Here is a 15,131-nt window from a genome sequence, read left to right on the forward strand (position 1 = left end):
CCACGTGGACTGGGAGGGTTTGGAGCCAAGTCCTTGGGAATGAGGAAAGGTGGGGAAGGAGAAAGCTGGATCCTGCCAGTTTTTGACACCCCCCCTTCTCCCCAAAATTCCACTGCTTACACGGAGAACAAGCGTAACCCCTCCTATTGCATCCAGTGCCCAGATCCTGAGGAAACCCAGTACAACGGTGCCACAAATACCTAGATCAGGCACCTGAATCCAGACAGAGATGAGACCCCCTAATTCTACTGCATAGGCCAGGGTAGATGTTCCTTTTACACCAAACACATAACCCATCCTGGTTAAGGACACTGCAAATACCGAGATCTAGCACTTGAATCCTGCCAATTTTTGGCTCCAATCCCTAAAATTTCACTGACTATACAGAGATCATCCAGGTTTGTGCTGCCCTGATGTGCCAGGGTTTGGGCATGTGTGGGAGGTTGGTACAATAGCAGTAGCTAGTCTTGTCCGCCATACAGATAGTAGAATTTGGAGTGGTGGGGCCCAAAACTGGGAGGAGTTGGTAACATTAAGGTGGCTCCAGTGTTTAAACTTTTTCCGAGTGGGTCGTGACCCCAAGGGGCAGAGCCCAGTGTTACTTCAGCTTGAGGAATCTCATACCAGCTTTATCATCACCAAAGCCGTACATCAAAGTTGGCTCCACTCACAGACCAGTCACAGTGAGGCCTGGCCCAGCACTGAATGATTAGAAGGACTGGTCGTCAGGACTGAGCCATAGTGTGTGTAGCAGGAAAGCTTTGCCTGCAGCTATCGTGCGTAAAGAGGATTTCAGTCTCCAAGGCCATCAATCAATCTGACACCAAAGTTACCCCTTTTCAGAGGGCAGAAGAGCAATGGTGCTTCCCTTCAAGCTCTCAGCCCTTCTGGTGAAAAAAAAATCATATTTCTGAGACTCACGTTTTTTTTACTTCACTGAACTGGTCCAACCAGCAAACAATCTAATTCAATGGGAACCAGAATGAGCTCCCTCCAACCTCAATTCTTCCCTACGACCATCACCTACCTTCTCTTGTGTTAAAAATTCACATTGATTATATTTTAGAGCCATTTCTTCCAATGAACTGAGTTCTGCCCACACCTCCACAGACACACAGCAAGATTTGACTTGATCTGTTTTTCACAGAGGCAAGCTGGACAATTCCTTAAAGGGAAACATTCTCATATTTAAAACTATTTTTCTCCAAGGGTTACCTGAATCAGTCTGGGCTTTACAGCAAGAACAGCTGCTGTCCCTCTTTCATACTGTAAAAAAAGGGTGGAATTTGTATAGTTTTCAAGATTTTCCCCAGGAAGGATCAGTTTGAAATGCCACGTCTAGTTTCCAGAAGTGTAATATACGCTCCTAAAATAGCATCACTCAGGTGCAGCTGGGCAGTGCTTCCTCATGGGCTTCTGTGAAATCTAGGGACAATCCAGTTTGCTGGGCCTGAATTTAGAAGTTGTAGGCATCACTCCAGAATTCCCCATGTCAGCTCAGGTACTGCCACCTCTTTATCTAGGGAGTCATTTTTGTAGGTGCAATGATCTGTTATGAGGGGTTCCTATGGAAGTTTGAGAACCAAAGAGGTGAGATCTTATATAAAGCAGATGTTTTGTTTTCAGAGATCAGGTATAATATTAAGCCTGGTGAATTAGAAAACCTTCCTGGACAGAAAGGATGATCTTGTATTTGAAGCACTGGACCAGGAATCAGGAGATCTGAGCTGTACTCTTAGCTCTCCCAGCATGTGATCTTCAGCGAGACGTATAGGCAAAAATGTTCAAAAGGGGCCATTGCTTTGGGGTGTCTCAATTTTTGGGTGCCCAAGATCAGACGTGTAGGCCCCATTTTTCAGAAAGGCAACCACATCAGAAGTCAATGGGGCTGAGAGGATAAATTAATTAGTGCGGATGAGATACTCTGACACTACAGCGATGAGCACCACAGAAAAGTCTATATGTAAGTAAGAGCAAGACTTAGTCTGTGGCTAGAGTTTCACTACTCTGACTTAAAGCAGCTGCTGCAGGCTGCTAGCTCCCAGTTATGACTGGAAAAAAAAACTTTTTTGTTTTTTCAGCATAACACCTCCACGAACAGCCGTTCTCCCCCCACCTGATAGTGATGACACATCACTAGTTATTTTAGCTGGGATACTGTAAAAAAAAAAAACAGGCAGAACTCCTACATGAATGTGGTGTCTGCAGTATCATGTAATATCACAGGGCCACACTAACAGCAAGACCTGCCTGTGCAAGCCAACAGGAGGTATTTTTAGTTGCAGACTCAGCTGAACCATGAGTGAAGGCTATAGACAAACAGCTCCAGACAAGCAAATGTTACTCGGTGACCCCAAGGCAGAGACTGAAGGAACAGTGCACTACGTTCAAAGCCTCCAGAGGAGCCAAATTCAGAGTCACTTCACTGTGGGGTAAAGACAGGGTCACTCCGATTGCTGGATTTATTCAGTCCACACATATAAATCCTCAGTCCTGAAGCAGCCCTGGTAGTGACCATTTTAGGTTTGAACTGGTTCCCTCCCTCCAACTTGTCCCAGTTCTTCACCTGCTCCCTCCCACTACCTGACTCTCTTCCACTCCATCTCCAGTGCCAGAGATCCCACCCATTCCCTCCTGTGGCTCAGTTCCTTCCTTCCACTCAATCCTTGGTTCTAGAGACACCTTACTCACACACACATTGGCTCCTTCCCTCCATCCTAGCCCAAGAGACACCCTGCACTCTCCCATCCCCATGTATTCCTAACAGCCCAATAGCACCTTCTTTCAATGTGACTAGTTTGGAATGTGAGGATCTGACCATTCGCTTCCCAGCTTATTGCTGCCTCTGCTGCTTAGCCAAAGGCCTTAGCCTAAGCATAGGGCCTCAAACTGTCACAGTAAGAGAAGGCCCTTACACCGGCAGACAGTGATTTTGATTCTTTCTTTTGTACCTCTATAACTAGTCAAGTGATAAGAATACACCTAAATTCTTAGAGTATAGGCCTTTACAGACAGACCTGAATATCTATATCCTAACAATAACCATTGTCTATTACCTGACTAATCCTAGAAAAGGGGACTTGTCACATCCCCTCATGTTTAATGCTAAGACACGCCCAGCAAGGCAGTGGTGATTCAGCATTACGTATAGCTGACGTTGTATACAAGCCTGTTTAAAACAGGTGACACCAGTGAGTCCTGTACAGCATGTTTCAGCATAAGCAAGAAATTAACCCTACTTGCCTAGTTTAATGGGCTGGAATAATTAACACTGATGGGATCTGCATGCCATGAATATGAAAATGAACCTTGAAATCCGTAACAATAAGCTCACATCCCATTTTAATTACGGGAATGCCACTAACCTGTCATTGTTGTGTAAACATTAGGGTGGGATATATCCTTTCATTATAAGTATATCCTCACATCCTGAAGAATTCCAAAGTTTTTTACAGACCTGAAGTGATAATACATACAACATGCAGGGATCATTTCACCCACATCTGGTATACAGCCACCTGTGATTTGAAACATGGCAGCTCTTTAATAGCACACAGTAATACTGCACAGCAGTTTAGGACAGGACATCAGGAAAAAAACAATATCTTTTGGCCCTGCCTACCCTGGGATTAGAAACCAGGTTGCCGTCTTTCCAGAGAACTGTGTTTAACCATAATTCTTGATACAAGGGTTCCCATGGTCACAGTCAATAGAGCTTTAGAACTAAAGAATAAAATCTCAATCAGGAGAATATATTACATTTGTTTAAAAAAAAGCACTGGAAGATTAAAAGGCACCAGTCAGAATTGTGCAATTATGACCTAAAAAAATCTTATGACTGAATATCTGAAACACAAAAAATATATGTGATGCAACAAAACATGGGTGGATGGGAGGGACTGTAAGAACCTATCAGCATTCAAACTGGTTTAATTAAAAAAAAGTTCACCGGTAGGCTAAACCTTCCATACCAAGTATTGGCTGGGAGTGGATTTGTCTTACTTGGGTTATACCCCAAATAAAAATTTGTGTTTACATCTTAAAAGCACTGGAAGATCCTGAAAGTTTCATGAAATGGAACAGAGACCACTAAACACAGCTGAGCTGCCAGTCTGGTACTCACTATATACCAGAGATTCTCAAACTGGGGGTCAGGACCCCTCAGGGGGTCATGAGGTTATTGGGGGGTCATGAGCTGTCAACCTCCACCCAAAACCCTGCTTTGCCTCCAGCATTTATAATGGTGTTAAATATACAAAAAAGTGCTTTTAATTTGTAGGTCGCACTCAGAAATTTCCTATGTGAAAGGGGTCACCAGTACAAAAGTTTGAGAACCACTGCATACAGGCAATATAAACAGGACAGGTCTGCTTAACTGTAATAGTTTCTCAATCCTGAATATGTTTGAGCAACTGAATCATGATTAAACCACCATCAAAACTGCCTGACCTGAAAAACAGCTCTGAAAAACACGTGACCCTGCAAAGTATGCATTGCTTCCTGAAACAGTACATGGCAGAACTAGAATAACAACCCCATGGCTCAACTGCTCGGTTTTTCTGGCAGACAGAAAAGGTTACTGGAGGAATGATTTCCTGTTATTTTCATTCCTAGTATTGAACTATATACTGGTTACTAGTTTATCCCAGCTGAATCACTGTAAATATACTGCATGTGACAAATTCTGACCCACACCAGAACTGCTCAGCTATAGCTACTTCTCTGAACCACTCCCAGATCTTTACTTTAGTCATACTCGATTTCATTTTAGTCACATCATATTCTGGGAGGAAAAGTCAGTGGGGACAAACTGGGGCCCATGAGCCAAATGCAGTCGATGGAGTTCTACAATGTGGCCTCATTCATTTGTAATGTGGGGTGCGGCCCATAGCAATTGCAGGGTGCTGTACAGAATGCTCCATCTTGTTCCGAGCAATAGTGGGTGTACTGAACTCCCATGAATGCATGCAGGAGTCAATAGCCTGATGGGGAGTACTTTGCTTTAAAATCTGAGACAATCGAGAAGGAAAAGTGATCATTTTCAGAAAGATGTCCTACAGGGCAGGGAGGAGAACAGTCTGGAAAATTCATTAAACGCTCTCCTCTTATCTTGTGACGTTCAAAGTTCACTCCCAGGTGTAGCTGATGTGTTTCATTGTTAAAGGTACAAAGGTGCCCTTCTGTACTCCCTTGGCTCTGAGTGTGTAATGGTGACTTAGCAGAACACTGAGTTCTTGGAGTTCAGCCTGTGATTCTGTGTGCAAGGGAATTTACACTGGAGAAGCCTCACTGAAAGCAGCTGGATACTAGTGGGCTAAAGAGAAAACTAGGAAATATGGATACTGATTTTCACTTTCACTCTAGAGGCCAGAGTATTAGAAGTAGCCTATAGATAACAACATACTTAATAGATAAGAGGCATAAATAATGGGAATCAGTACTACAAAACCTGCACGCTGGAGGAGAAAAACATTGCCTGAGATTTAATCATAATATGGGGAGGGGAGTAGGGGAAGTATTTTGGGTGATTCTCTCTCATCAAGAGGGATATAATGAGTCAATCTGTCCTGGCTCAGGAGGACAAAATACAGCTTCCTCCATAAGCCCCGTCAATGGAAGAAGGCTGCTTCAGAATGGAGTTATTTTACTTTGTTGGACTAGCTCTTATTCATTGTTAAAGAGGTATCAACTTGAAATCAACTTAATTAACAAAAATTAAAAATGGTTTCAGATCCTATGCTTGCCCAATTCCTCCTCACAATTTTGTGTGTTTTACAACAATATTTTCCTATTTTTAACAATGTATCTGTCTCCTGTTCCTGGGTAAAAGAGCCACACAACTATAGGGTTACTTAGTTACTTAGGGTTACTTATTACACTTAGTGCCTGACCCAACTTGCATTAAAGTCAACAAAAAGTCTTTCCTAACTGCAGCAAGTTGGAGCACATCCAAAGTGCTCCCAAGAGCATGTAGTAAACAAACTGAAAGTGGACTGTAACCATTATCACAGTAGGCACAGAATATTAACACAGAAGTGTGCTATAAAGTTGATGACATCTTTATTAATCTCCTGGGAGCACAAGTGCTACAAATACTTGTACAAAGATTTGTAAAGATTTGTAAAGATTTGTAAAGGCACTTTCTTGTTTATACCAAAGTGGAACTTTGTATAGTGGAACTTTGGAAAGTGGGTTTCGAAGGAAACCCATAATGTACCCAACTAACTGACCATCTTGACTATCAAACAATGATATTGTCACCTTCAAGATGTCAATGTTTTAAAAATCTCAGGCTTGTTGAATTGTTAAATGTTATTTTATACACAGCTTAAAGTCACAGTATGAACAGACCATATAATTAGGCTTTAAAATGTTTTCTACAAATCTTGTTCAACGTTATACTGGCCAGCATGGATGGGTACAAATATACTAACAGAGACCTGAGAAAGGCTTTTTAAAATGGTTTAACACAGCTATACTCTGCATGTAGTAGCTGTCAACACCTTGTTTAACCCACATTTAAAGGAAATGGTTTAAAAACTGTACAGCTGATGGATCTTAAATGTTGCTGGGATACAACACTATCCCTAAGTCTGAGAGTGCTCAGTTCCAATACTTGCATAAACAGTCACCTATTTCATCTTCCACTTATATTCTCGGTCCTTCCTTTCACTCACTTCGTCCCTCACATTTCGTTAGTCACACATAAGCCTTTACTGCACTGAGATTTTTTTTAAATATCCCACTATTATAGCACCAATCCTAGCCATGACAGATGCACTAATGTAAATTAGCTGCTGGTATTTTAGACTCTGTCATCTAGACCTATCCAGACATGTTTAAGGCTTTAGCATAGATCTTAAAAAAAGGATAGGTCCTATTTCCACTGCAAAGTGGAACTATGCGTAGTTAATTAGTCCTCACAAGTGCTCCTATGACATAGGCAGAAGTGATTATCCTAATGTTATAGAAAGAGGTGTTTAGTAAGTTTAGGAGTGAACTGGGAATAAATACTGGTTTTCCCTTGTGGCAAAATTAATCAGAGAGTAGCCCTTCCCTGCAGGAAAAATACTGCATTTACGGTAGTCACACTCAAATCTTCCAACAGCCTGCCTTTCACAGGTTATGCCATTGTAGGTACAAATAAACTGCTTGATTTTGCAATGTCCCAGCAGATAGGATTTGCAGTTGCTCAGGCTCTACTGCAGGATAGGTCACCTATGATTTGTGCTCCGGAATGTACAAATCTGTCTGATAAATTTCTTGTGATCATGGAGCCCTCTTTTCAGCAAGTGGGTTGCTTTGTAGTACTGCCCAATGACCTACTTTTGAAACCACTATACAAGGAAGCTGTGTTCCTAGCTGTGTCCCATGATCCGGCAAATGTTGTAGCCACCTGTGCAGTCAAACCAGTCACAAGATCTGGATTTTTTCCAGACTCGGTTTCTTTATATATTATTCAGAGTCAACTGCTGGTTGGTGATACTTTTTCACATAAAATTGTCAGCACAACATATGAAAAAATAAAAAATGCTTATACTTTGTAGAAAGAAAATTATGTTACCTGAAGAATTAAAGACATCCAGACCTGCCTAATCTGTGTTTATCGTATTTGTATGCAGTGTTGTTGTAGGCAGGTTGGTCCCAGGATATTAGAGAGGCAAGGTGGGTGAGGTAATATCTTGTATTGGACCAACTTTTGTTGATGAGAGACTAAGGGCTTGTCTACACTGGCACTTTACAGCGCTGCATATTTCTCGCTAAGGGGGGTGAAAAAACACACCCCCGTGCACTGCAAGTTTCAGCACTGTAACGTGTCAGTGTAGACAGTGCACCAGCACTGCTGGTAGCTACGCCTCCTCATGGGTTTTTTCGAGCCACAACTACACAAGCCACATTAAAGCGCTGCCATGGCAGCGCTTTAACATTGCTAGTGTAGACTAGCCCTAAGGCTTTGTCTACATTTTGCACCTTTTGGAGACACAGCTGTGCCGCTACAAGGCACGCAGTTTAGCTGCTGTTTGTTGGTAGGAGAGAGCTCTCCTGCAGACAAAAGTCTTCCAGCCTCAATGAGCGGCAGCAGCTTTGCTGGCAGGAGAGTACTCCTGCTCAGAAAGTGCTGTTCACACCGGCGCTTTTTGTCAGTAAAACTTTTGTCATTCAGGGTGTGTGTGTGATTTTTAACACTCCGAGCAACAAAGTTTTGCCAACAAAGTTCCAGTGCAGACAAAACCTGAGACAAGCTGTGTAAGCTCGAAAGTTTGTTTTTCTCACCAACAGAAATTCTGAGCTAAGGCTGAAACTGTCATTTACTAACTCACGAGACCAAACTCTGTTTTCAGCTATATACCAGACTCCAGTGGAGTTGTCTGGATTCACATTGTTGTAAATGAAACAGAATCTGGTATATTACATGTAAAACACACACAAGCTTGTGACTGCCATAGCAAGAAAGTGCCACCCAGAGTATCAAGATAATAAAAGGGCAGAGTTAAATCCTCTGTGCATATAGGGAATGTGTCCAGGTCCAGAGTGCACCATGTCAGCCCTGGGGCATGTCTACACTACAGCTGCTACAGTGGCACAGCTACAGCTAGGAAAGGATTTTTCCAGCTCTCCGAGACGGGATAAAATTCTTCCATTGACCTAGCCATATCTACATCAACTTAGGGTTAGGTTGGCCTAACGACAACACTCAGGGCATGAAATTTTTCACAGTCTTGAGCCACATAACTAGGTTGACATAATTTTTAAGTATAGAACAGGCTTTGAATTTGCTCTGCACAGAGAGGAAAAGAACGGAAGGGTGGGTGGGATGACACATTTAATAAGAGTGGCTGCACAAGAGAGCTATCTCTACCCTCTGCCCAGCACAGAGGAGCATTCTGTGGTGATTCCAAATAAGATGGAACAGATGGCCATGGTAGAAAGGTAAAGGGAGAGGCCACTGAATCCACAATTATGGGGCTGCACAAGAGAGCTATCTCTAACCTCTGCCCAGCACAGGAGGGTTCTGTGGTGACTCCAAATAAGATGGAACAGATGGCCATGGTAGAAAGGTAAAGGGAGAGGCCACTGAATCCACAATTATGTGAATCCAGTGCACCAAATCAAGGAGGTGCAAAGCTGGAACAGACACTAATCCAGCCCAAAGCTGGAATGGTGGCTGTGTGGCCCACATGCACGTTGTGGGGGTCAATTCCATTCCTCCAACCTCCACCTTCCCCACACCAAATTCTTTGCACAAAGCCCACGTAATTGTTTATCTTATTTGGACATCTGGTTATCTGAGAAAATCAATTGGGGGTGCGCGTGTGTGTTGGAAGGATAATTAATTTCACCATAGTTCATATAAACACCATTGTTATTTTGAATGTGGAGTCTGCATTTTGTGTGGGCATGCAGATCCCTGTAGTAGCTTAATAAAATGACACTTCCATGAAGCATCAATTATTCTGAAACAGCAACAAGTTATTTTAAGATCAGACTATGGTGAAACTACTGAGACTTGATTCTAATCTGCTGTTTTGAATAGGTAAAAAGAAAACCAACAGTAACTGAGGGAAAGCAGTTTAGCTAATATTACTGGGAACCACACCTAGAAACAATAAGAGAGACTCTGGTGTTTTCTGGTTTATTAATCACAGTGAAACAATTATAGAGATACCTCCCACCCACAGATACTCTGCATCCCTACCAGAGCCCTAGAGATCCAGTTTCCTGCTATTTTCTAATAGATTCTGGATCTTAAAAAGTTATACTCATATTTCCTGACACTACCACTTGGCAGACTCTATACAAAGATCTTTGTTCTAATTTTATTTGTTGAGGTTGGATATTTAAATTAAAACAGTTTAAAAACTCTTTCCTGCTTCTTCCATGTTTATTCCATTCTACACAGAACAGATGTAGGTTGCTCATTATGTTTTATGCTGAGTTTTAAACCCTTTAATTTAGTTCAGTACATACAGAGCTCCCATGGATCAAACATTTAGCCCATTTTTAGCACTATATACAGGAAAATAATAACCTACTAGGAATGAAACAAAAACAAAACACCCACCCATCCACGAAAAATCAGAAATTTTAAAACAAAATATAACATTGCTTAAACATTTGTCATACATCTACGTAGTTATACCAAAGTAAGTGTGTAATGTACACAAAGCCTCATATATGTTGGGGACACTGGAGCATGGTAACTCGAGGGGATGGAAGACCACGAGTGTCTATGAAGCCCCCTCGCACTAGGCCCAAGTGTCCTTGGTCCCCCCCAGCCTGGAGGCACTCGCAGCAGCTATGTGTACTAGGCCCAAGTGTCCTTGGCCCCCCACCTGGAGATACTCACAGCAATTATGCTGAGGATCTGCAACAATATGTTGCAGAGTCAGACTGCCTGAAACTAAACAAGGCCAAACAGGGCAGATATGGAAGAAAAATGCTGAATAAAGCAGCTTTATGTATAGTTTAACAAATGATACAAAAAACAAGGGAACGAGCAGGTAGCTATTGGTTGGCTATATGGATACTCAGGGCAGCTTGCTATTGGATAAGTATGCTGAAGATAGGATGTATAAAAGCCTGTGTAACTTCCTGCTCTGTGTGCAGGATTTGAGATTCTATTCTCCCTGTACCTTTCTGAAGCTTCAAATAAACTTTTCTGCTTCTCCACCCCGTTGTGATTATTGGGTGAAGCACACCGGGTAGCGAACCAAACCCTGCTGTTGTTTTGCCTCTCGGCACTGGGTGCCAGCAACATATAGATGATGACCTTTCACACCAAGTTTGTGCTGGCATAACTACAGGAGGTGCAAGGCAACAATGAATCACTTAGGACGCACTTAGGACGGAAGAACCCAATGCACAGCTACAGACTAGGGACCGAATGGCTAGGCAGCAGTTCTGCAGAAAAGGACCTAGGGGTGACAGTGGACGAGAAGCTGGATATGAGTCAGCAGTGTGCCCTTGTTGCCAAGAAGGCCAATGGCATTTTGGGATGTATAAGTAGGGGCATAGCGAGCAGATCGAGGGACGTGATCGTTCCCCTCTATTCGACATTGGTGAGGCCTCATCTGGAGTACTGTGTGCAGTTTTGGGCCCCACACTTCAAGAAGGATGTGGATAAATTGGAGAGAGTCCAGCGAAGGGCAACAAAAATGATTAGGGGTCTGGAACACATGAGTTATGAGGAGAGGCTGAGGGAGCTGGGATTGTTTAGCCTGCAGAAGAGAAGAATGAGGGGGGATTTGATAGCTGCTTTCAACTACCTGAAAGGGGGTTCCAAAGAGGATGGCTCTAGACTGTTCTCAATGGTAGCAGATGACAGAACGAGGAGTAATGGTCTCAAGTTGCAGTGGGGGAGGTTTAGATTGGATATTAGGAAAAACTTTTTCACTAAGAGGGTGGTGAAACACTGGAATGCGTTACCTAGGGAGGTGGTAGAATCTCCTTCCTTAGAGGTTTTTAAGGTCAGGCTTGACAAAGCCCTGGCTGGGATGATTTAACTGGGAATTGGTCCTGCTTCGAGCAGGGGGTTGGACTAGATGACCTTCTGGGGTCCCTTCCAACCCTGATATTCTATGATTCTATGAATCAGGTCCAAGAGAAGGAGCAGCTTGGCTCTTCACTACTCAGAAGTGCCAGGCCTTACTTACATGCAGAAGTTGCACCGGTTTAACTTACAGGAGTGCAAACCCATTGAGTTCCCCACTCTCATTTGGGTCTAAGGGCAGGTTATTTGAGTTAAAATAATAAACCAAGCCCAGTTTTAACAGACCCAGGTGCGTCCACACAGCAGCCCCTTAGAGCCAGTTTAACTGACGGGCTGACACATCCCACTGGACATGACACCGGCCCAGTGTCTCAGCACCACACGCCTTGGTGCTCATCACTCCAGCTCGAGAAAGGTGGCCAGGGGCCAGAGCAGTTGGCATGAATGGTTTCCGGGCCCCTGCTCAGGGCAGCCGTATGATAGTGTATGGGGGGGGGGGGGTTCCCCCTTCCAAAGCCCAAGCCCTCCCCCATCCTGGCTGCCAGGGGAGGGGAGGGGAGGAAAGCCATCGCTACCCACAGGCCATTGGCCTTGTTGGGCCCCAGCCTCCCCGTGAGGGCCCACCCCCATGAAGGCCCTCGGTGCCCCTCCCCCACCACTGCAGACCACTGTTTTCCGCGCGCTCCCGCGCGCGCAACACCCCTTCTCTTCCCCCGCCCGGAATCTGCTTCTCTGAGGCGGCACCCCTTAGCAACAAGGCTTACCTCACCCTGTACCAATCAGCGACGAGAATCACCCCTCTCTCCCCGTCCTGGTTCCAGAGCTTTCTTCGTGGCCTCGCCCGCCTGACTCTGTGAACCAATCAATGGCCCGTCTCTCTTCCTCTGCACCAATCAACGCCGACAACTGGCATAACCCCGCCTACCGTCCTCTCAGTCGGCGAAGCTTCCAGAGCTATCTGGTAGCTTTCTCACCGTACCCCGATATCCTTCCGCGCCTGAGAGATTTCGATTATTCGGAGGGAGAGCTGTGGATTTCTCACAGGGAGGAACAGACATACCCTGAGACTTCAGGAAAGGATTTGTGACGGGGAAGGGTCTGTATCCCTCCTTTGGTGCAGGGCCATTGCTTGGGACTATTTTCTGCAGCGGACTGACACTATCTGTGCGTGAATGGGTGGGGCGTCTGGCGTCCCCAGTCTTATAAATAGGAGCCGGTGCGCAGAGAGCTGCGTAGTTCACAAGCGGACAGTGTTGTTATAGTTGAGCGGTCTCGGCGTTGACAGGCTGATTTTATAGCCTTCCACGTAAGTGTCCAAGCCGCGGGAGGTTAACGGTAAGAAGCGACACAGGGCAGTGTGAAGGGGAAAGTGGGGAGGCCACTCGCTCGGGAGAGTAGGGGCGATTAGTGTGGGGACGGCACAGAGCCGCTTAGGGGAGTTGGGGGCACAGCCTCTGGGTTTTGCCCCTCTCCGCGTCTGTGCGGGAAGGGGGCCCGGTCTAAGATAGCGGAGGCGGCGGGCCGCCATTGCGTTGCCTTCCCGGAAGTGAAGAGTGCTGAGTCACGGGCGCTCATTGTGACTGGGGAGGGAAGCGGGGCGGTCCCAAGCTCCGGTAACCCGCGTGTGTCGCCCAGAAGGGTCGCGGAGACCGGGATGGGGGCGACCGAGTGAGCGCTCGGGTAAGTAAAGGCGCCGAAGAGCGCGGGTGGGTGGCGCGGCGTTCCCTCCCCTGAGGACGGGAGCGCTGGTGAAGCCGCGAAAGGGAAGAGCTGGGTTCCCGGCTGCCGGGGAAAGGGCTTGAACTTGCTAACGTCTGATACCACCCCTTGTGGACAGGAGACAGACATGTTCTTAAGCCAGCAACATAGGGGCTGGTTAGGGTCCAGGGAACCAGTTATGGAAATGTCTCACCAAAACATTTTCTTTATCTAAATATAGAGACCAGGGAAGAGTTCTCGGTATTCTGATTTTACTGATTACTGAGCTTTAGTTTTCTAAACTGAAATGTTGATGTGAAGCTTAAGGCTCTGTGTTATGGGATGACTTGTGTTCTGTAGCAAGTTTAATCAATATGGGAAGTTAGAACTCTTTCTGATACCTCTTTCTGTATAGTTCAATATGCAGATCTTTGTGAAGACCTTGACTGGCAAGACCATCACCCTAGAGGTTGAGCCCAGTGACACTATTGAGAATGTCAAGGCTAAGATCCAGGACAAAGAAGGCATCCCACCCGACCAGCAGAGGCTGATCTTTGCAGGCAAGCAGCTGGAAGATGGCCGTACCCTGTCTGACTACAACATCCAGAAGGAATCCACCCTCCATCTTGTGCTGCGTCTGAGAGGTGGTATGCAGATCTTTGTGAAGACCCTGACTGGCAAGACCATCACCCTAGAGGTTGAGCCCAGTGACACTATTGAGAATGTCAAGGCTAAGATCCAGGACAAAGAAGGCATCCCACCCGACCAGCAGAGGCTGATCTTTGCAGGCAAGCAGCTGGAAGATGGCCGTACCCTGTCTGACTACAACATCCAGAAGGAATCCACCCTCCATCTTGTGCTGCGTCTGAGAGGTGGTATGCAGATCTTTGTGAAGACCCTGACCGGCAAGACCATCACCCTAGAGGTTGAGCCCAGTGACACTATTGAGAATGTCAAGGCTAAGATCCAGGACAAAGAAGGCATCCCACCCGACCAGCAGAGGCTGATCTTTGCAGGCAAGCAGCTGGAAGATGGCCGTACCCTGTCTGACTACAACATCCAGAAGGAATCCACCCTCCATCTTGTGCTGCGTCTGAGAGGTGGTATGCAGATCTTTGTGAAGACCCTGACTGGCAAGACCATCACCCTAGAGGTTGAGCCCAGTGACACTATTGAGAATGTCAAGGCTAAGATCCAGGACAAAGAAGGCATCCCACCTGACCAGCAGAGGCTGATCTTTGCAGGCAAGCAGCTGGAAGATGGCCGTACCCTGTCTGACTACAACATCCAGAAGGAATCCACCCTCCATCTTGTGCTGCGTCTGAGAGGTGGTATGCAGATCTTTGTGAAGACCCTGACTGGCAAGACCATCACCCTAGAGGTTGAGCCCAGTGACACTATTGAGAATGTCAAGGCTAAGATCCAGGACAAAGAAGGCATCCCACCCGACCAGCAGAGGCTGATCTTTGCAGGCAAGCAGCTGGAAGATGGCCGTACCCTGTCTGACTACAACATCCAGAAGGAATCCACCCTCCATCTTGTGCTGCGTCTGAGAGGTGGTATGCAGATCTTTGTGAAGACCCTGACTGGCAAGACCATCACCCTAGAGGTTGAGCCCAGTGACACTATTGAGAATGTCAAGGCTAAGATCCAGGACAAAGAAGGCATCCCACCCGACCAGCAGAGGCTGATCTTTGCAGGCAAGCAGCTGGAAGATGGCCGTACCCTGTCTGACTACAACATCCAGAAGGAATCCACCCTCCATCTTGTGCTGCGTCTGAGGGGTGGCTGTTAGTTATTGTGGACCATGCTTTACATGATTGCCAATAGCATTTGTTTTTGCACTGTAGCCCTTTAATGTCTTAATATTGTAAGTTAAATACAAGTTGCAGTAACTGCTGAACAGTCTGTGAATGCTAATAAAGTTTTTTGTTGCACATTA

At 45.5% G+C, this 15,131-nt stretch overlaps 2 protein-coding genes across 2 annotated transcripts; both read left to right on the top strand.

The window, feature by feature from the left end:
* Window positions 1-12,691: 12,691 nt before the first annotated feature.
* On the top strand, window positions 12,692-14,362 carry LOC140899630 (polyubiquitin-B). Its single transcript, XM_073315447.2, is given in 3 exon segments — window positions 12,692-12,797; window positions 13,605-14,211; window positions 14,214-14,362. Coding segments are annotated over 2 exon segments (627 nt in total). The 5' UTR covers window positions 12,692-12,797; window positions 13,605-13,610; the 3' UTR covers window positions 14,240-14,362.
* On the top strand, window positions 14,295-15,131 carry LOC144929112 (polyubiquitin-B). Its single transcript, XM_078849254.1, has one exon. The coding sequence runs from the start codon at window positions 14,295-14,297 to the stop codon at window positions 14,982-14,984; it is 690 nt and encodes a 229-aa protein (XP_078705380.1). The 3' UTR covers window positions 14,985-15,131.

The sequence above is a fragment of the Lepidochelys kempii genome, chromosome 17, assembly GCF_965140285.1.
Source record: "Lepidochelys kempii isolate rLepKem1 chromosome 17, rLepKem1.hap1, whole genome shotgun sequence".
In the NCBI taxonomy this organism is placed as follows: Eukaryota; Metazoa; Chordata; order Testudines; family Cheloniidae; genus Lepidochelys; species Lepidochelys kempii.